This window comes from Callorhinchus milii, unplaced genomic scaffold, assembly GCF_018977255.1.
Source record: "Callorhinchus milii isolate IMCB2004 unplaced genomic scaffold, IMCB_Cmil_1.0 Scaffold23, whole genome shotgun sequence".
Lineage (NCBI taxonomy): Eukaryota > Metazoa > Chordata > Chondrichthyes > Chimaeriformes > Callorhinchidae > Callorhinchus > Callorhinchus milii.
The window spans coordinates 9,977,846-9,999,896 of NW_024704764.1; the positions used below are offsets into that span (position 1 = coordinate 9,977,846).

At 46.7% G+C, this 22,051-nt stretch overlaps 2 protein-coding genes across 2 annotated transcripts in view; one reads left to right on the plus strand and one right to left on the minus strand.

Annotated features, from left to right (window-relative positions):
- The window catches only part of LOC103187749 (proto-oncogene Wnt-3), a 28,276-nt gene extending 16,598 nt beyond the window's left edge, over positions 1-11,678 (plus strand). The window contains exons 3-4 of the mRNA XM_042343335.1: positions 8,117-8,382; positions 11,159-11,678. Coding sequence (XP_042199269.1) covers positions 8,117-8,382; positions 11,159-11,638 — 746 coding nt within the window. The 3' untranslated portion in view covers positions 11,639-11,678. The remainder of the gene's footprint in view (positions 1-8,116; positions 8,383-11,158) is intronic.
- A 3,844-nt stretch (positions 11,679-15,522) lies between these two features.
- The window catches only part of LOC103187748 (vesicle-fusing ATPase), a 49,418-nt gene continuing 42,889 nt past the window's right edge, over positions 15,523-22,051 (minus strand). The window contains exons 20-21 of the mRNA XM_042343332.1: positions 19,798-19,853; positions 15,523-18,041 (exon numbers count right to left, since the gene is read on the minus strand). Coding sequence (XP_042199266.1) covers positions 18,008-18,041; positions 19,798-19,853 — 90 coding nt within the window. The 3' untranslated portion in view covers positions 15,523-18,007. The remainder of the gene's footprint in view (positions 18,042-19,797; positions 19,854-22,051) is intronic.

Below are 22,051 nucleotides of genomic sequence, written 5' to 3' on the forward strand. Positions count from 1 at the left end.
TTTGAGACGTCTCGAAGACATGTTAAGGCATTCTATCAAATGCAAGCTCTCAGCAAATCTCACGAGCATTAGAGAGGACCTGGGTTCGATTCCCGGGTGGGGTGAAACCTTAGGCAAGTTTCCTTACTCCATGTTTTTCTGTTTACCTAGCAGTAAATAGGAACCTGGTTGCTGGTCAGATTGCTTTCCAGAGGTAATAATCTCTCCAAATAATAATAATAATAATAAGTTGGTCACTCAATCCACGACTGTTTGGGAGATTGGTTGCCACGTTTCACCCACAAAGTATACAGGCACTTCACTTTACAGTAGATTCTGTGACGCGCTTTGAGACGTCTCAATGATTTGATAAGGTGCTATATCAAATGCGAGGATGATCATTATTATACAGGGCCCTCACTCCTCTGAGACCACGAATTCTCTTTCGCTCGTCTCTTCTCTCCTATATATACTGTGAAGGAGTTCCTTTGGTGTCTGACACCTGCTGATGTGTCTATACCGTGTAGCTATTCTTAATGTGTGTGGGCTGGATGAAAAGTGTTTGAAGGAACTTAACACATAACCACAGCCAAACCTGATGCTCTCCTCTCCTCCCCCGATATCCACTTTCTCCAGCTTTCCAGCACTGGACAGCGATCGGGAGCACAAGCCTCGGCTTGTGTTTAGCGGGTGGTGTGTGTGGGGTGGGTGGGGGGGGGGGGGGGCGAGGTTAGCCCCTATATCTGCTCAAGTGATCTTCATTTTAGCAGCATAGAGTGTGTGTGTGGGGAGGGGGGAATGCGAGCTTATTATATCCTCAACCGCACCACCCTCTCTCTCTCCCCTCCCTACTCTCTCCCCTCCCTCTTCTCTCCCCCCCCCCACCCACTCCCCACCACCTCCTCTCTCCCTCACTCCCCTTCCCCTGCCCCTTCCCCAATTCCCTGCAATCGTACCCACACAATGCAACGCCCATTGCAACGCACCGAATTACTGATTATAAGCCTTTCTTCGCAGTTCATTCGCTGCAGTGTATTCGAAACGGTGAATTCGTAATTCGCATATTCGTCGCTTTCGAACAGTTTAATCGTTGATGATTGTATTTGTTGTGGGGGCGGAATCCATCTCCTTTTGTGTGTCTGCGTGTGTGTCTGTGTGTGAGTGTCTGTCTGTGTGTGTGTGTCTGTATGTGTGTATGTGAATGTATGTCTGTGTGTGTCTGTCTGTGTGTTGTATATATATTGTATAACACAGCCCCCACCACACACACACACACACACCCACACACACAGGGCTATTTAGAGAACCGTTTCAATCAGGTGCAACGTGACGAAGCGCTCGCAATGTGCCTCTCGCTCTGTACATCATTCACCCACTTCTGACCAAATCCCTCAGTGATTAATTTTTTTTTCTTTAATTTTTTTTGCCAAAAAAGAGGAAAATATTTCCGCAAGTGTTGAGACCTGTGAGCAGCCTGTAGCTCACATTCCCTGGCTCTCAGCCCATTCAGCAGTGCTCAATTCTCTCTCTCTCTCTCTCTCTCACTCTCTGTGAAGCTCAGCTGGGAGTGTGCGTAGCACAGTCACACACTGTGGGCTGAGGTGTGTGTGTGTGTGTCTGGCTTCCTAGAGAGTAGAGGGGAAAGTTCCGTGAGGAGACGAGAGACATCTTTTAATAATAATAACAGTAGCAATAATAATAATCCTTGTATTTGATATAGCACGTTATCATGTATTCGAGACGCCTCAAAGCGCTTCACAGAATATACCGTAAAATGGATCGACTGTATACTTTGTGGTCGAAACGCAGCAATTTTTTTTGATTATTATTGTGGTTGGTAAAAAAAACATCATTAGGGGCAGCTGTCAGCTTCGCCCACACAACCTACAGTCAATTTACTTCACAGTCTATTCTGTGCAGCGCTTTGAGACGTCTCGAGGACACGATAAGGCGCTGCGTCAAATGCAAAGGATTATTTTTTATTAGTGTGACTGACTCCTGTAAAGGATGGCATTCTCATTTTTCTGACGTGTAATTAATATAAATGTGTGAGTGAATAGCTGGCAGGTAACATTACATAAGGAGCGAATGTGTCAAGTGCACCCAATCTCCCCAACTTACACTCATTGTGAAGCAGTGAATGGGTTAGAATAAAACATATTTTGTTTTTACATTTTAAACAAAACCCCCCATGTGTGTGGGTGTGGGTGGGGTGTGTGTGTGTGGGGATGGGGAGGGTGTGTGTGTGTAGGGGGGGGGAGGGTATAGGTGTGTGTATGGGTGGGAGGCAGAGATTCGGGGCTGAGAAGCTTCAGTTGGGATTTTTTGTGTATCCCTCCCTGTGGGCATCTTCATCCCATCTCCACGCCAACCTGAAGGTGGGGGTGTGGGGGCGGTGAGTGTGTGAGAGGGGGTGGGGTAGGAGTGTGAGACAGTGAGTGTGAGAGTGGTGTGTGTGTGTGTGAGAGTGGTGTGTGTGAGAGAGTGTGTGTGTGTGTGTGAGTGAGAGGTGTGAGGGTGTGTGTGTGTGGGGGGGGGGGGGTGTAGGAGTGTGAGAGAGTGAGTTTGAGAGTGGTGTGTGTGTGGAGAGGGAAGGTGTGTGTGAGAGTGTGTATGTGAGGGGGGGAAAGAGTGTGAAAGTGTGAGTGTAAGCTGTGTGTGGAGAGGGAGGGTGTGTGGGTGGAGGGGAGGGTGTGTGTGAGAGTGGGTGTGTGTGTAAAGGGTGTGTGTGTGTGTGGGTGGAGGGGGAAGGGTGTTGTGAGAGTGTGTGTGTGGGTGGGTGGAGGGGGAGGGTGTGTGTGGGTGGGTGTGTGGAGGGGGAGGATGTGTGTGAGAGTGTGTATGTGTGTGTGGGTGGGTGTGTGGAGGGGGAGGATGTGTGTGAGAGTGTGTATGTGTGTGTGGGTGGGTGTGTGTGGGGAGGGGGAGGGTGTGTGAGAGTGTGTATGTGTGTGTGGGTGGGTGTGTGGAGGGGGAGGATGTGTGTGAGAGTGTGTATGTGTGTGTGGGTGGGTGTGTGTGTGGAGGGGGAGGGTGTGTGAGAGTGTGTATGTGTCTGTGGGTGGGTGTGTGGAGGGGGAGGGTGTGTGTGGGTGGGTGTGTGGAGGGGGAGGGTGTGTGTGGGTGGGTGTGTGGAGGGGGAGGGTGTGTGTGAGAGTGTGTGTGGGTGTGTGTGTGGAGGGGGAGGGTGTGTGTGTGGTGTGTGTGGTGTGTGTGTGTGGAGGGGGGGTGTGTGTGGAGGGGGAGGGTATGTGTGAGAGTGTGTATGTGTGTGTGTGGAGGGGGAGGGTGTGTGTGAGAGTGTGTGTGTGTGTGTGTGTGTGGGTGGGTGGGTGTGTGGAAAGTGGGGGGGGGGTGGGGGGGGGGGCTGAGCAGACATATCTGCCCCATGCATCGCTTGCCAACACAATACGCAGTCTAACTCACACTAATGCAGCCTCAGCACTTGAGGGGCTTTTCCTACTCAGGTTAATGTAAAACGGCTCATAAACCTCAGAGAGTTGAAGCGGTTTCCTCTTCTGTAAAGTGTTGGTATGAGTGGGGAGTCCTGACAACACTGACACCTGCACCATACACAGTCACTACACTTTACTTTGCCACGTCTCGACTGACGGCGTGCTGAGGCGCTGTACATCACATGCAAATATTATTATTGTTGTTGTTATTATTTTATTTATTATCAATCAATACCCAAAGGTTGGTGGAAACTCAAACGGCTTGTTTCACACCCGGGGTGGGGGGGGTAAGCTCTCAGCCCTCAGCGCTAACACTCACTGTGTCCAATTGTCACTGAAGCGTCGCGTAATTGAGTCAAACCGCGGGGAGGGAATCTATCTATCTTTACTTTTTAACGTCCCGCGGTTCTGTCTCCTTTCCCCTCTCTGTCTGGAGAATGCGAGAGATTCCCATACATTTTTTCTTCCGAGATTTCTCGCTCGTCAATCAGAGACGCTGAGATTAGCGGGGAGTGAGTGTGTGTGTGTGTGTGTGTGTGTCTGTGTGAGTGGGTGTGTATATCTCTGTATGTACGTATGTGTGTGTGTATGTGTGAGTGTGTATATCTGTGTGAGTATCTGTGTATGTGTGTGTGTGTCTGTGAGAGTGGGTGTGTATATCTCTGTGTATGTGTGTGTGTCTGTGTGAGTGGTTGTGTATATCTCTGTGTATGTGTGTGTATCTGTGTGAGTGTATCTGTGTGTGGTTGTGAGTGTGTGTGCACACGGCAAAGCACCTTCCCCAGACTCCCTCCTCAGCCCAGCCCCAGCCCCAGACGTGTACCGACCTGCCTCTTGCCTCAATTACTTGCCATTTAAATGACATTTTAAAGCATATCTATCTCTCTGCCTTCTTAAATGAAAAAAAATCATTATTATTTGCTTCTCAGCTGCAAGTTGGAGAAGCCAGCATCATCTGCTAAAGGGATTAAAGGCCCCAAAAATAAGATTATGCTAAAAAAAAGAGTTAATCTTCTACCCTACTGCGAGCGAGGGCAGAGAATATCATAGCAAACCAGTGATTATGGCCATGGAACTGGCTATTCACACGCCCTTTAACCATTTTGATTAAAGTGTTTCAATAGGGATTTCCTAATCTATCCCACACCGATTGAGGACACACTACACTAGCGGTAAGAATAAGTTGGCTGTTGCTACGATTTGTTAAGAGAATGCCGGCCCTGTGCAGTGGGTAACTTGGTGTGAAGTAGCTCGAGCCATTGTGTGGGTAATACGGTGTGACACCGAGCCAACAAAGGCAAATTCAGACACCCAGCAGGTAACGAGGTTCATTTTGCAGCCAGCGACTCCCCGGCTCTCCCCTGTCCTCCCTGTCCCAGTACATTCCCACACCGCCACCCGTCACTCTCCTTCCCCCCCTCCCTCCCTCCCCTCTCTCTCTCTCTCATTCACACTCACACACTCCCTCTCTCACACACACACACATATACTCTCACACCCACTCTCTCTCTCACATTCCCACACCGCCACTCTCCACCACCACCTCTTTCTCTCATTCACACTCACACACTCCCTCTCTCTCTCTCACACACACATATACTCTCACACTCACTCTCTCTCTCACATTATTCCCACATCGCCACTCTTTCCCCCACCACCTATCCCTCTCTCACACACACATATACTCTCACACTCACTCTCTCTCTCACATTCCCACACCGCCTCTCATCAAACTTGTCCAAGGTTTCGCCCTCTGCCTGGAATTGAACTCAGGTCTCTCGCTTGCAAAGCGAGTGCTCTAACCACTGAGCTGCAGGACTCCACATACTCTCACATTACATTCTCACACACATTCTCACTCTCTGTCTCACACACACACGCATTCGCAAACTTCAAACCGGTTGCACTCTCTCTCTCTCAAACCATCTCACTCTCTCTCACACTCATTCTCACTCACACGCTCACACGCACTTTCTGAAACTCACTCTCTCACACTAACTCCTACTAACATACTCACACTCACAATCTCACTCTTTCAAACTCACTCTTTCACACTCATTCTCTCACTCTCCCTCACTCACTCTCCCACAGGAGTCTCGTACTCATTCACTGCCACACTCACTCTGATTCTCTTTCACTTTAATTGCTAACATTTCGCCCACAAAATATAAGAACATAAGAAATGCTAGACAAACAAAGACCAGGGTCCATCTAGTTCACCTTCCACCTTCCTGGTGGTCGCATGCATATCTGTCCTGAACTACCTATTTGTTGTATCCCATAACGTTATATCCAGTCAATTCACTTTACAGTATATTCTGTGAAGCGCTTTGAGACATGTCAAAGATGTAATATGGCTCTATATCAAATGCAAGGATTATTATTACTTTTGCCAACCTTAAAAACCCTTTACGAGGTTTCTTGCTGTATTTGTGACCTAATGTACACCCACATAATCTCAACAAAACCTCCCCCTCGCCCCCATCGCAATGGGACCCCAGTAAGTTAGTACTGGGTAGCTCCAGCGACTGTTGGGGGAGGGGGGGGTGGCGTGGGTGGGGGGCTGAGAGAGAGAAGGGAATGGATTGTAATTTGTGCGATTTGCTTTGTTCTATTTTCAAAAAGTATTTACTTTAGGAAGCTTTTGTTAATTATAATAATAATAATCCTACATTTGATATGGCGCCTTATCAGATCTTCGAGACATCTCAAAGAGCTTCGCAGAATATACCGTAAAGTGTAGTAACCGTGTGTTTTGTGGGTGAAGCATTTTTCAAATAAACAGAAAAACTTGAGTGCTAATAACGAGAATTGGCCTCCCTGGGATCTGCAGACAGACACACGACTCAATAAGTGTTGAGAGGCTATGCAGAGGGAAAGGTGTCAGGCTGTGGATAACGGGTCTGAACTGGGGCGATTGCTCAGGGTGGAAAGTGTTTGTCTGGTGTCTGACACAGGGACGTGGAAGCAAGAGGTGACTGGGGACACGTCACAGTCCAGCTCTATGACTGACACTCGGGTGTAGCTGATGTCAATCTACTGCCCGTATCTCCCACCACTGCTCTCTCTCTCTCTTTCTCTCTGTGCTGTAGTGACTGAGGTTCCCTATGGCTGCAACAAGGGACCAGGTGAGGTGTCACACATCCCTCTCACCTGTTGCTGGTAGTTCTAGCTGAAAAAGCATCTGACTTCAGTCATTCTCTCTCTCTCTCTCCACCCCCCCCCCCCTCCCACCCCAACACCACTCTCTCTCTCTCTCACACACACATATTATCCTATCAACATTCACCTCCAGGCTCACATACAAAGAACAGCCACTTGAATGAGATAGCAGAGGGTGGCCCACGTCTATAGAATCAAACTTCAATGAGTTATTTAGTGCAAGAGAGGTACAGAGCCTGTTGATCTGTGCTGTAGATGATTCATTGTTGTAGGTAAAACAAGATGGTTATTCTTCTGCAGATTGTATCTGTGTGTATGTGGTTTGTGTATGTATAGAAAGAGAAACAACAACAACAATCTGTATTTATATAGCGCCCTTTCATGCAGGGTAAAATGGCTAGAGATGGCTGTGTAGAGACTGTATACGTAGGTATAATGAGATCACAGGCAAGTACAATTTAGTTCTGATTTTTTTTGGGTCAGCCGGGTGTCTGACACAAGCGGAAACTCACCACCATGCTTAAGAGTATCCAAACCAAGCTGAGATTTGCATGCATCCCACCTATACACAGGAATCCCAGAGATAGATTGTCGGAATTGGATGTGCGCTCTCCTCTCTCCCCGGAGGGACACATCCTGCTTAACTAAATCCGGAAAGTATTAGGTTGGCAAGAGCCAAGGCTTGGGGGGAGCCCAGAATGTGAGGTGGGATAACTGCTGAAGTCTAACCAGCTAAAACCACGTAGCTTGCCACTGATATCGCTGTCTGGCAATTTAGTTCTGGGACCCAGGCTTGGCGTTAGCTAAACACTACGTCCTGAGGTATCTATTTACTCAGTGGAGTCTTGCTCTGTGGGTGTTGATCTGGGTTCCTTGAATATTAATCCCAATCACTTACACTGTTGGCTTCAGGAACAGATCCCAGTTCTGCAAACCTGTCATTACACCTCAGCCTTTAATACCAATTTTTTATCCATATAAAATGTTTCGGAACAGAAATAGACAGAAACCTCCAAAAATAATATTTAAATGTATCCTGTTTTTTTGGAAATAGATTTTAAATAGACATTTTAATGACAAGTCTCCCTGTTTTAACTCTCATCAACATCATATCTGTTATTTGATATAATATATAATAATTATATTCCGAAGCTTAAAACAAAAGACTCCTTTACTGAGTCTGAAGAAACCCATCATTGAGTATGAGTGGTAGTCAGTGTGAAATCCAATGTAAAGAAAAATGTTACTGATTTGAAGGTTTAATGTGACTTAAGTGACTTTGCCCACAAAATATACAGTCAATTCACTTTACAGTCTATTGTATGAAGCACTTTGAGATGTCTTGAAAACGTGATAAGGTCTATATCAAATGGAAGGATTATTACTATTACTATTATTAAATTTTGCTTTAGTATTACGTCCCAATCTTAGGAGATGTTATGATTGGGTCAGTTGATCTTCCTCTCTGCTGTGACACAGTGAAAACTCTTGACACTCCTCTCCCCTGTCCCTGTTTACAGCCACCAGGGAGTCTGCCTTTGTACATGCCATTGCCTCAGCCGGCGTGGCCTTCGCTGTGACCCGCTCCTGTGCCGAGGGCTCCAACACCATCTGCGGCTGCGACTCGCACCACAAGGGGCCGCCGGGTGATGGCTGGAAATGGGGCGGCTGCAGCGAGGACACAGAGTTCGGAGTCTTGGTGTCCAGAGAGTTTGCAGATGCCAGGGAGAACCGGCCAGATGCCAGGTCTGCCATGAACAGGCACAACAACGAGGCTGGGAGAACGGTGAGCCTGAGGACAGTGGATGGAACGCCACTAGATCCCAGTGGATGTGGTTGTCTGGGCTTGAGGAAATGTGGTTGTGGCTGGGTTGGATTTCGGTTTGGCTTCCTAAAGTGGGATGGGTTGAGTTAAGGGTTGGTTGAGTTTGCTTTGGTTGGGTAAGGATGGGTGGGTAAGGATGGGTGGGGTAAGGATGGGAGGATGGTTGGGGTAAGAATAGGTGGGGTAAGGATGGGTGGGTAAGGATGGGAGGATGGGTGGGGTAAGGATGGGTGGGGTAAGGGTTGGTTAAGGATGGGTTGGATGGAATTGGGTTGGTTAAGGGTTGGGTGAGGATGGGTTGGTTTGATTACCTGTTCATGGAGGTCGTGGCCAATAGTTTGGACCAAATTCACCAAAACATATTGATTGATTATTTGTTTAACTGTCTGACTGTAGGACGCAGATTAGCTGCCAAGTTTGTCTCGAAAACAGTGATTGCACTTCAAAGTAACTCGCTGGGAGAAGTGCTTTGAGATGCTCGAACATGATAATGTGCTGTGTCAGATGCAAGGATTATTATAATTATTGTGGTGCCATCACTGTCAGAGGAGAGTCCTATTCCTGTACAGAGAAGGGCCAACGGGCTGCTTCAGCAGATCATATCTGTCGTGCGAGTGGCTGTACAGGTTTCACCGCATGCTGCAGAGGACTAGGCTGCCTGATTTGCGATCTGCATATGACAACTCACCCTGATACAAAGGAAGAACCTCTCAAAGCGTTTCACAATCACAATGTTGATCAGTGAACTGGGGGAGGGAGGGAGAGTTTCAGGTGTTGACCAGAGACATGGCCAGAGATCGAGGGTTTCTATTTCTGAGTGTGTAGGTGATATCTATCTTATTTTAAGAACTTTGAGACGTCTTAAAGACGTGATCAGTCCCTATATCAAATGCAAGGATTATTATTCTCCACCTTAATGTCATTAAAAATAAATATTCTTTCCATGTATCTCGATTGATGATTGTTAGATCCCTTCAAATCAAGTCATATCCTCCTCATATCCCGTCTCAGGAGGTTACGGTAGTATCTGGTCAAACACAACTCATTAGAACACTTACAGCAGCACTGAGAAAACATACCAAGCCTATCCATCCTGCCTGGGTTTGAACCTGTGTTGGGAGGAGAGAGGAGAGGAAAGGAGGAAGTGGGAGAGGGGAGTAATATGAAAGTAATACTAACACGAAGCTTAGCCCTGAGCAACACCATAAGTGTAAGACGTTTACACTCCACACTCTCCTCGCTCTAACCCACTGACTGATGTACCTCGTAACTCGTCTTGCAAGGTGTTCTTGGGCCTGTTCCTGGGCTATGAGCACAGGCGGGGATGGGGGGGGGTTTGGGTGGGGTCAGTCTCGGGAGTGGCACTCTGTTGACACGGATAGCAGAAGATACATCTGTCACATTCTCTCAAATCAGCTCCTTGCACAGGAAGCCTAGAGGCACACATTCCACTCTTAGCATTGCTGTTCCTTGCCTTCTCAGTTGGCCCTGTCCTCCCTCCAACTCTTTCCAACATTGACCAATCACCCAGGTCTCAGGATTAAAGAACACAACTCCCCATCGTGTGAAGATGATATAATGTTTGATAACTACATATCCTCAGTGCTTTAACCTGACGCATGTGTTAAACCATTTGGCTTTGCTATCACTATCCAGGGAGACTAGCTGTCGAGGAACAAACAAGAGGCCTTTTGACCCATTGTGCTTTTCGCACAACCTGTGTCCCTGATCACTCGAGCTCATTCTGCCCTTTGAGTTTTCACAGACGCTAGTGTTTCGATCTCATTACCATCCCCTTGGCTCAAGTTTAACCCAATTCTCAAACCCCTCAATTTCCTCCTGATTCAGAGACCTCAAGAGGTGTGTGTTTGCACAGAGCCAAACCTACAGAGATAAGCTCAGGCCTCCTCCGCTCAGCACAACAGTCACTGTGTGTGTGATGGGGAGGCACTGAGGTGCAGGTGCTCAGAGCTCAATTACTGTGAACACAACTTTTGAATTCTCACTTTCACCCTCACATAAACTGTCAGAGAAAATCAGCAAATCCAGGCACTGTCAATAGTCCTCCAGCTTCAACAACAACCAGAATTCACATAATGCCAATCTTACAGGATAAACCTCTCAAAGTGCTTAATAATAATAATAATCCCTGGAATATGATATAGCACCTTATCACGTCGTTGAGACATCTCAAATGATGGGCTGCATTAAGCAGAGATGGGAGAATGAAGGATATTTCAAACTCATGGTTGAAAAGATAGTTCTTTGGAGGGATCTGAAGGTAGGGATGGAGGAAGCGAGGCCAGAGGATTTGTTAGAGTTCCAGAGGGCAGGAAAATAGTGGCTGAAAAAGTAAATCCAATGGGGGTAATGCAGCGAGGTATCCTAGCACTTCCTTTCATTCTACGATAACACAGAACAAGTCACTGTTTGGTGTGAAACTGAGGAAGGTTTGAAGTGTGGTGTGTGTGTGTGTGTGCATGTGGTGGTGTGTGGGGGAGGATTTTGAAGGGGTGCAACTATCGAGCTCACTGAGAAAAAGGGGCAAAAATCAGCCATGGTTCCTGCTCCACTCTATTAGGACCTTGAGTATGAGACCCTGTACATCCCGCTTCATATGAATAGTGCCTCCTGTTGGTTAGTTATGGGTACAGTAGATGAAGAGTGGCCTGTGACTTGGACCAATGGTTTTCACTTGCTAATGGTTGCTGATGGCTTCTCCCTGATTGTGTTACAGTCTATCCTGGACCACATGCACTTGAAGTGCAAGTGTCACGGTCTGTCAGGCAGCTGTGAGGTGAAGACCTGCTGGTGGGCTCAGCCGGATTTCCGAGTTATCGGAGACTATCTGAAAGACAAGTACGACAGCGCATCCGAGATGATTGTGGAGAAACACCGAGAGTCCCGCGGTTGGGTGGAGACGCTGCGGGCCAAGTACGAGCTCTTCAAGCCACCCACCGAGCGGGACCTGGTTTACTACGAGAACTCGCCCAATTTTTGCGACCCCAACCCCGAGACGGGCTCCTTCGGGACCAGGGACAGGGTGTGCAACGTGACGTCACACGGCATCGACGGCTGCGACCTGCTGTGCTGCGGGCGAGGACACAACACCCGGACGGAGAAACGCAAGGAGAAGTGTCACTGCATCTTCCATTGGTGCTGCTACGTCAGCTGCCAAGAGTGTGTCCGAGTGTACGACGTGCACACGTGCAAATAAGCAGGATGGGGAACTGGAATGGCGCGTGGCGCATGGCATTCTGGAACCTTCCTGGCACCCCTGGGGGGTGGGTGGGGTGGGGTGGGGGGAGGGGGGGGAGGGAGGAGCAGACACCCCTGCACTTTATACCGTGCATGCGCATTGCAGACATGGATTCTGGGAGAAGGTAGCTTAAGGATTAGCCTTCCATTCCTTGTTCACAGGACGTGGAGCTATCCCAACAAAAGAAAGTTACATTGAACCAAAAAAAAACGCATGGAAAGAGAGGCGGAGAGCAATTCCATTGATTTGATCCCAAAAAAAATACAGCAGGTACTTAGGGGAGGGACTTGCTCTTGAGATGAAATTGCTCTCAAAAATAAATTGAACCCTTTGTAATTTTCCTTTGACTAAGATAGATCAGAAAACAATTGAACAGATCTTAAAAGTTATTAACATCCCAAGCGCTCCTTTCATATGGAATAATGGATAGCTTTACGTCTCTTGTCCACCCTCCTTTCCATTTGATGTCTACCTTGGAGAAGGCTCACTTACTGGTGCTCAAGGCACCTCCAGTGTTTTGCTGTAATAGGTGCACCTGCCTGAAAGTGGTGGCAGACCTTGTTGACATTGAGTAGCACTGTCCACAGCTGGTCTATCAGTCAGATATTTCCCAGATCCGACAAAGTCCAATGGCAGTTGCTCCAAGCCCATTGGAATGTCATTTTCCATAGGGATTAAATCGAAGAGAGACAAGAGAAAGGGAGAGGGGGTGCAGGGGGGAGGCAAGAATGTCACAAACTGAACTGGGAACGTTCTAAAAAAAGGCGCAGAGGGTAATCAACAATAACCACTGTCCACTCTGCAGCAAAAACATCCATACAAGATGCCAGTAATCAATTTGACAGGTGGAGCACCATCAGAAATGTATACCGTACATACAAACAAGCAGCCAGAACCCGAGTTGAGGCTGGACTGGTGGGAATGGAATCCCATTGCATTTCCCCAACACAAAAATACGGTCCAAACTTCTCAAAGATGTCTCGTCGCTCAAGCTACATCTCTGAAACAGTCTCAAGAATATATAACTGATGTTGAATATAAAATAAGTTTAAATACCCTTTTATAGCCTTCTGGATTTGGCTGATATTTTGTTCCCAGGAAGTTCAGTTTCAAGGTTAGACATTCCCAAGGAGAAGTTGCCTTTTAAAAGTATTTACTGGTTTCTTCCCCTTAAACCCATGTCCCATTTGTTGTGTTTCAGCGCTGTGTGATTCACGTTAAGACTACGACTCCCAGAATTTTTTGCACACTGCAATCTCCCACATGGCTTGAGTTGGTTTCAGATTACAAACTGAGATATTAATATTGGTAATAACGGCTTAGTCTTCCGATTCATTTATTCCATCCTTAGTCAAGTGACATCAGGCAAGATCCACATAGATACTTCCTAGTTCTTTAAGTCGGTGACATTATTGCGTCTAAGTATTAACACTGCCTGTACATCTCACCTTCCAGCTTCACATTTACCAAAATGATTGGCATTTGAGGTTTAAAGTGGCCCAAGTGGACATGTCTTCACTCTTGTGTGGGACATCGACTCAGCCACCGACTGAGGAATAATTCTATTTACATACAATGTGCCTTCTTTCTGTGAAAGAAAAACGATGGGTAAGATACAGATGCGAGATAGAACTTCTTTTGTTGAGCCCATGGATAACTTTTTCCAGTTACAAATGAATATTTACTTAAAGTGTTGGGCAGTGAAATCCTCTGCTCTCAAATTAATCAACAGCCTACAACATTTATCGTAGCATTTTCTACCTTGTAGACTGGCGTTAACTAGCTCCAAGATCAAACTGTATTGCAAGTTGCTATATCCAAAGTTTTGTACAAATTAGATGTTCGACCCTTCGATTTTATATTCTTAAAGCCTATGTTTTTATAATTATTTATTGCACAATGTGTATATATATGACTCAACTGAGATTATATATTTGCAGAAGGTCCTCTTATCTGCTGTTTCTAGTTTATAAACTTGGCCATTTTGACCACGGTGGCATTAAGACATGGAGAGGCGCATTTACTGTCAGGCTGTTAAATGTGTGTTCTCTCCTGTCACTAAGTGTACATACCCTTCTCTTAGTATTAGAAATAGCTATCTACAAAGAAATAAAATTTATTCATGTAGTGTACACAGGTGTGTGCTTCTTTACCTTGTGCTCTTTAATCGGTTTCACACCACACTGCTTGGGGCCATCACAGTGAACAATGAGTAAAGATATTCAGCAATGGAGGCGAGAGAGAGCTTCCTTGAAAATGTGCCCGACTTTGAGGAGACGCACATAGAGCAAAGCCAGGCAGCTCTGCTTTAAGTAGTCCACAGATGTGTGGGTTGATCAGTAAATCTGGATCATCAATGAGCCTGGAGATGGGTAAACTCCTCTGATGGATGGATAATCAGCGGTGGCCTGGGACAGATCTAATGGTGACATCTTCTATTTTGATTGAAGACCTAACCTAACCAAGTAAAGCAAATTGCCTCAACACAAATAGAACTCAAGCGATGAAAGTGAGATACGCCATTGGTGCGGTTAGGATTACTCTGATACACTCCCTACAAACCACTAATGGACAGAATAGTCCAAACACGTCGCTGACTCGATCACCAAGTCACCTTCTCACTCTTCATATAACATCTCTCTAAGTGTTTCGTCAAAGTCTTGGAAGTAGATGTAAAGGATAAGAATTCGGGTCTCAGTTGGAAACAGCTCTCTCTGCCCTCGCTGCATCAACACTTCTGAATATTTTCTTAACTATTTGCCCCCGGCAAGACTGAAAGCCCAACTGCACAAGTCAGAGAGATTACCACCTGTATGCCCTGGAGTCTTTTTTTGGCAATTTATTTGATTTTTTCTCTCTCTCTCTCTCTCTCGTTTCCTTTCAATGGGCTGCCGCATTTCACCCACAAAATGTACAGCCAATTCGCTTTACAGTGTATTCTATGAAGCGCCTTGAGACGTCTCGAAGACGTGATAAGGCGCTGTATCAAAATGCAAGGATTATTATTATTTTATTATTGTATTGTTTTCTAATGGCCACTCACCGTCCCCGGCAAAGGCGAGGAGTCTGATGTCCTCCCGTGTTTCCCTTCCTCTCTGTGGCAGCTATTTCTCCGCTCGGCGTTGTGCTATAAAGCTACTAATTGAGATAAGGCAACGAGTTAGCTCTCCATAGCGGAGTGTAATAATAATATTACTTCCATTTGATATAGCGCTTTTCACGTCTTCGAGACATCCCAAAGCGCTTCACAATAAAGTGAATTAACTGTATATTTGTGGGCGAAACGCGGCAGCCAATTGCACACAGCAGTGTCCCACAAACAGTCGTGGATCGAAGTGACCAATTTATTAATTTTTTTTGAGGGAATATTATCAGGCGTGTGTGTGTGGAGTAAGGAAACTTGCCGAAGGTTTTGCCCTGCTGGGAATCGAACCAGGTCTCACTTTTGTGAAGCGAGTGCTCTAAACCCTGAGCTACAGGACTCCAGGACAACAGTGTAGCTACCAGAGCCCACATACAGTAGAGTTGCCTCGCCATTAAAAGATTGTTAGGGATGCCTTAAACTTGGCAAAAACTCTCTCATTACAAGTTTAAATGAGCCCTCAATGACTCAGTGGCAAATACACCTCTCGATGAGATATTGAGTGGACATTTCTACTGGTCTCAGGGTCCCTGGGTGAGGAAAGGGTGGGAGAAATCAGCCAGCTTCCCTGCTCTTGATCTCTTCAACCTTATTCTTCGTTGTAAGTGAATTACTAAGCTTTTATTGACGTTTACTTGCATTTTCAGGGACTGTGAAGGTTCTGCCGGAGATAGTGAAACCAAAACACTAGTGCATAGTGTCTCGTTTGAATCTTTATTGCATTATTACAGCTGCGTTGTACTCTACAGGTTATAACAGCTCCAAATAACAGCACATTTACACTGTAAAAAGATTTACACCTCACAGGGAGAACAGAGTACAACCTCAGACATCGGGTAGCAAATCATCTTACGAATAGAACAGAGCGTAATCGGGTAATTTGGGCCGTTGCTTTTCACTGAAGATCACAAATTGGTCTCAACTACGTACAGTACAATAAAGCCAATGCGAAAAGCTTTTTTTTCTCAATACTTACACACTAAGTGTTGACGGCACACAAATAAATACAGCACTGAAAATAGATCGCGTTTCCCAAAAAAGCCACCAGAACATTAATTAGCTGACGTCTGCATTTTGGATTTTGGTTTGGGGACATCTTCACATATCTCGCCATTAGACAGACAATATCCTACAGTTAAAACAAACGACTAGGAATTTATAATAACTTACTGGTCCAGTCCCTTTCACAGTCACTTTACACAACTAATAGCCATTCTTCAACATTCGTCCTTCAACTAAAATCAGGCAAACTAGTTTGGGGAAAGTTTAGTTAACGTTCTGCAATGTTGATCACTGTGGTATTGGATGACCTGCCTGGCCACAGCAGTGTAGAGTAAGGAGGAGAGAGCTCAGTGCATGCAGCATTGGAGCTCCAGCAATCCCATTTGAACACACACCGTAGCCTTTCTTAAGGCCCTGCAAAGTAATGTGCAGAGTTCCTGGCAATCAATATTCCTTGGGAAGTTGGGTGCAAATGGGCTGGTGGGAGGAGGTGAGGGTTTGCTTCACTCACTCCGCAGCCATTGTGTCTGCCTCTAGACAGAGCATTGAATGACAGCCGCCCAGACAGTGAGGGTAGGGAGCATGAGGTGAGATCAAGTATGTCACACAATTAAAGTGACTTTACATTTATAATATCTGAGGATATTAAACATAATCCAATGTTCTGATAACTAAATTTGTGCATCATGACATTGTTTTAATTTATTATCATTGATAATAATAATAATAATCTCAGCTGATCATAGCAGCAACAACACTGAAACATCTTAAAACACTTCACAGATAATTGCTTTCCCAGTGCAGTGACTGGAGGCAACTTTACACACAGCAAAACCCACAAATAGCCATTAAATGAACGGACAATGTTTCGGGAAGATTATCTTGTCGTGACAAATAACAGGATATAATGTGTGGCTTTTATTAAACAGTCTGGACATCCAGCAGAAAAGAATAAAATACCATTCAGACCAGCCCTGCGATGGGGTAGGGGAGCACATGTAAACATTCAATACACAAGAACTTTTCAGGTTGAGAGATGTGAGTGCAGAAGGTTCGGTATCAAACACATTACATTTTCTTAAATAATAACAATGATTGCGCAGACACAGAGAGGGGCAGCCATAGGAACACAACAGGAAGATCAAAATTGGCTGCATCCAACATTGTGGAAGAGCATTGACACACACCAGCTTCCTCCCCCACTTCTACCATCTCCCAAACACTCACCTCTATTCCACCAAACACAGGCTGAGGAGATTAATGACTGACTGACTGATTGACTGACAGGTGCAATCTATAAGAGATGCTAAGAAAGCCTCTTGGGATAACACAGGAGCCATCAATCCTCAGGAAGGGAAGTGGGCACAACAGGCTCCAAGAACACTGGATGTTCAGGCTGGGAGCTGGAGGAAGTTAACAGGAGGTTTGATGAGCAGCAAGTGCTGATGCATTAACTGCACCAATTGAACGAAATAATATTTTTCACTTGATGGACATGAAAGGTGAAGAGCAGTTATGAAATTGAGGTCCAGCAAGGCTCTTCCCTGCTAGGAATTGACCAAGACTCCCATCCCATCATTGCTGATTCCAGACACCCAGAGCTTCCAGGAGGCAAGACACCAAGTGCCCGAGTTGACAACTCTGGTGGGTGCAGATCTGTCCACCAAAGTGCAGTTGGACCACTTTGCACCATAACCAACCCAATAGAATGCAGGTAGCAGATCCCCATTGCATTGCTGTTAAGCTACCAACTCCCCACTGACTTCAATCCATATACACAAACACGCACGCAAACACACAAACACACCACACGCACAATATGGCCCAATTAATTATTACATGCTTTTTCTTTAGGAGCGGGGGAGGGGGGGGAAAGAAGAGAGGAAATTGCGAAAATGTCTAGACAGATATTCACAATAAATGGTTGGAGCAATTCTTGGATTTGAAACATTCCCAGTACATTTTCAACTTTAAACAGAGTTTATAAAACTAGGAATGCTGATGCCAGTGCTTTATTTAAGATACGGACGAGATGTTGGGTTTGCCAAGGAACATGCAAAGTATCTGCTGAAGACCGGGGATGGGTTTCCTCTCTGTCGAACGGTCAAGTAAAGCGTTGGGTTAATTTTCATCCATGGGTTTTGCTGCTCACACCACTGACCACGGGCCACTCGCATCCACTTTCAGTTCCACATAGCCTCCCGGGTGCTAGGCGCACTGAAATAACAACAACAAATTACATTTACGCAGCGCCTTTCAAGTCGGGAGGACGTCCCAAGGTGCTGGACAGTCAGGGATTTGGACCCGAGCTGGTGTTTGGGATCAGGAGGGCTTGGAGGGCAGGGGTAGGAGGGTGACCGAAGGCGCGGGTCTTGAGACGTGCCTTAAGGAGGCGAGGGAGGGAGCGAGGCGAAGGGAATGTGGGATGGAGTTCCAGAGGGTGGGGGCAGAGAGGCTGATGGTGGGCAGACTGGGCGGGGACGTGGAGCAGGCCAGAGCCTGCGAGTGGAGGGAAGCGGACAGGTTGATATTGCAACACACATCATAGGACAAGATAACACAGCTTTACTGTTACTGTTCGGGCCTTTAGCTCACGAGCACCATGGTACTGTGGGAAGGAAATCAGCCCTTTTCACTCCTCCCCTCTCAACAGAACGATGGGGAATGTTGTTCATGTACAAACCCGGGCAGCAAGCGGCTATCTCCGTAGCCCAGGGACACCGAGGTGGGTTGCAGCCCCAATAGTCACCTTGGCTGACGTAATGTGTCAAGTTGAACACCCCCTCCTTTGTGCACGCTCACCCCCCCACCCACCCTCTCTGTGCACAGCAGATCTCACTGTGTCCCCCCCTTCAGCCAGCACTCCCCTGCCTCCCCCTCGTTCAACAACAGTTTACATGATTTTCCCAATTATCAAGCGCGAACGGAACAGCACAACTGTGCTCTCAACAGAAAAGAACCTAGCATTTAAAGGCCTTTATTACAGCTTCCCTTAAATCACGTTACTGTGTTACTGTCTGTCCCAGAGCTTTGAAATAGTCTCTCAGGCCTCAAACTAGGGGCAATTTCAGCAGTGCTGATATTAAGCAGCCATTAACACAGTTTACAGGTCAGGCCAGGCAGTGACTGTGAGAAAGAATGGCCAGTAGGACATCAGTAACTTAATCACAGGCTCAAGGTGTCCATAAACCACTTGAGACTCATTCTTGTGGTTTGGGACATGGTCCGAATCCTTTGATGTAATTATAGCCTTACTACTGACTCAACAATGCATTCTTCTCTCACTTACTACACACACAAGATCACAAGGGAGGTTCAGATGAAATGGGCCCTTTGGACCATTTGATCTCATCCTCCCAGAATACCAGCCCTACAGTCTTCCCATTAGAACATCCAGCTGTTTCTTAAATGAGACCCAAGTGTCCCGCACTTAAGCCACCCCTTCTGGAAACTCGTTCCAGCTGTTAATTAACATCTGTACAAAGGAATACTTCCTGGTTTCTGACCCAAACTTGCCCTTTACACCCCCATGAACCTGTTGCCATGGCACTTTGATGCATCTAAAAGTACTGTTCGTGTTTACCTTCTCGATCCCTCATTTTAGCACCTTATATAACAAGAGAGCCCCATTACACTGCCTCTCAATAAACTGCCTCACTTCTAAGGACCAGACACTCATTCCAGATCCCATCGCTCACACACCAGATCCTGACCCCCCACACTGAGCGAGGAACAGGTGACGAGAGCAGCTGGCCAGCTCTCTGTGTGTCTAACCAAGTTACAAATTCAAACGACGGCTGTTTGCTCGCTCGTGTTTTCTGCGTTATGATGGGGTGAGTTACCTGTATCTCCAGTAGGACAGCCTCGGAGACGGTCTATGGTCACGGGTGATGGGGTTCTGGCTACAGAAACAGCCAAGTCTCCGCTTAGCCACCAGACCCGAGAAAATAAGGATCGCGGAGAGGAAACTCACCTTCCCTCTTCTTTCAGGAGCAATAGGAACTTGTCCACACGGTGCTCAGTACCCATCTGAAACAAAGAGACGGGCTGTGTTTAGATGCCGGCTGCCTGGAACGAGCAGCAGAGAGCAACCCAAGCAATCCATCCACACAGTGGGCACATGCTCCTTGACTGACTTTTTGGAAGGAGGAGGGGATGGAGACAAGAGTGTGGAAGTTAGCGGAAGAGGGTGTGAGCGGATTCACAGAGCATGTATGTGTCGGAGAGACAGAGACAGAGAGAGAGACACACTCATACACACATCCGTGAAAAGATTATCATACAAATAACTGGCCAATTTCTAACGTGTACCTACCCTGCCCAGTCTCTTTCGTTCAACACAAGTAAACCCGATCACATGTCCACTATTGAGACACGTTTTACGCACAAACCCACACACATATTTTCCTTGAGCACCTTCATTTGCTCACACACTCTCACACACACACTCTCACATGCACACCCTCGCACGCGCACACAGGTTATTTACTAGAAATTAGGCTAAATTACTGTGGCTTAAAACAACCAGAACTTGTGTCGAATCTCAATCATCACATGGAAGACTTCACCACAAAACCCTCCTTTGTAAACCACTTAAACGTCTTTCCGCTCACAGAAAGAGAAAAGAAAAAGATGTTTGTGGCTTTGTTAAAAAATTGTTGGGTGCCATTAAAATCTGAAATTAATGATTTATGTGACTTGGCATTATTTGCGCAACGTGGTTTAATTTGCTTCTACTCATGGGATGGGGGTGCGTGTGCGCATGTGTGTGTGGGGGGATGGGGTGGGGGGGAGAGGAAGAGAGAGAGGGAGTGGATGTGGGGGAGAATATTTTTTGAAGGGATTATTCCACTGACCAATTCAAATCGGACGGACAAAGAGCAAGAAGTTCACAGGTCCAGTCTGTGCTGAGTCACTGATCTCACCCAGGGTTAGTGAGCGAGAGAACTGTAAACTGGCCTCAGTGTCAGGGAAACAGAAATGAGGCAGGTCAGCCTCGCCCCTGCCTCAATCCACAGACCCTCTCCCCTCCCCTCCTCTCCCCTCCCCCACATTTAGCTTCTACTCTCCTCCACACCTGGACACATTTAACTTGGTTCGGATTTGGAACCTGTGAGAGCATTTATAATAATAATAATAATACTTGCGTTTCATACAGCGCCTTATTACCTCGTCGAGACGTCTCAAAGCGCTTCACAGAGTACACTGTAAGGGAATTGACTGTATATTCTGTGGATGAAACGCGCCAGCCAATTGTGCACAGCAGCGTCCCCACAAACAGTTGTGGATTGAGTGACCACATTTCTTTTGAGGGATTATTACCCCCGGAAAGCGATTCGACAATCTGACAACCAGGTTCCTACTTACTGCTGGGTAATCAGAGGCATGTGGAGTAGGGAAACTTGCCGAAGGTTTCGCCCTACGCGGGAGTCAAACCCGGGTCCTCTCGCTTGCGAGGCGAGTGTGTTAACCATGCTACGGGGACTCCACAAGCCCCACAGGTAAACGTATTACAGCCGAGTTCAACCCAGGCCACATTGGCTCTCCTCACTGCCCTTTTTGCTCCAGATCACCTCAGAGGTTCAGCTGAAGTTCAGCCCATTCGATCTCAAGACTTCCAGCAATTCCCCACCCTCCTGTCCCTCCCCTTCACAGCCTCGAGATCTTTCGTGAGCGAGTCCCAGCGTCCTGGCCTCTTGGTCAGACACAGTAGTATCTCTGTTCAGAGCAAAATTCTGCACAGGTCAGAATAAAACCCTTCCCTTTACCGAAGAGAGTCACTCGTAATCACTGAGATTCCTTATCAAGGAATGCTGGGTCAGTGCGTTCGGAGGGGGGGATATCCTGTGTACAACTATATCCTGTGAAGTACTTTGTGACGTCTCGACGACGCGAGAGGGCACTCTACCAAATGCAAGGATTATTATTGTTATTATTAAACACAACTAATCCGAAGCTGCGATCACGATGGGACGCACACACACGACAGGCAGCCCCGGTACACACAGCCGCCAAAGCCACCAGCGATGTGCAAGACACGCAAAGACAAAAGCACATCAGGACATGCAATCCTAACCGGCTAGTGTGTGCTATAGCTATACCACCCCACCCTCACCCAACCCTCACCCACACCCTCCTTCCCTCCTTCCCTCCCTCACCTCATTCAATCCCATCCCACTAGCGTGCTGGCCTGGGCACAAAAGCCACGCGAGCCTCAACACAATGCC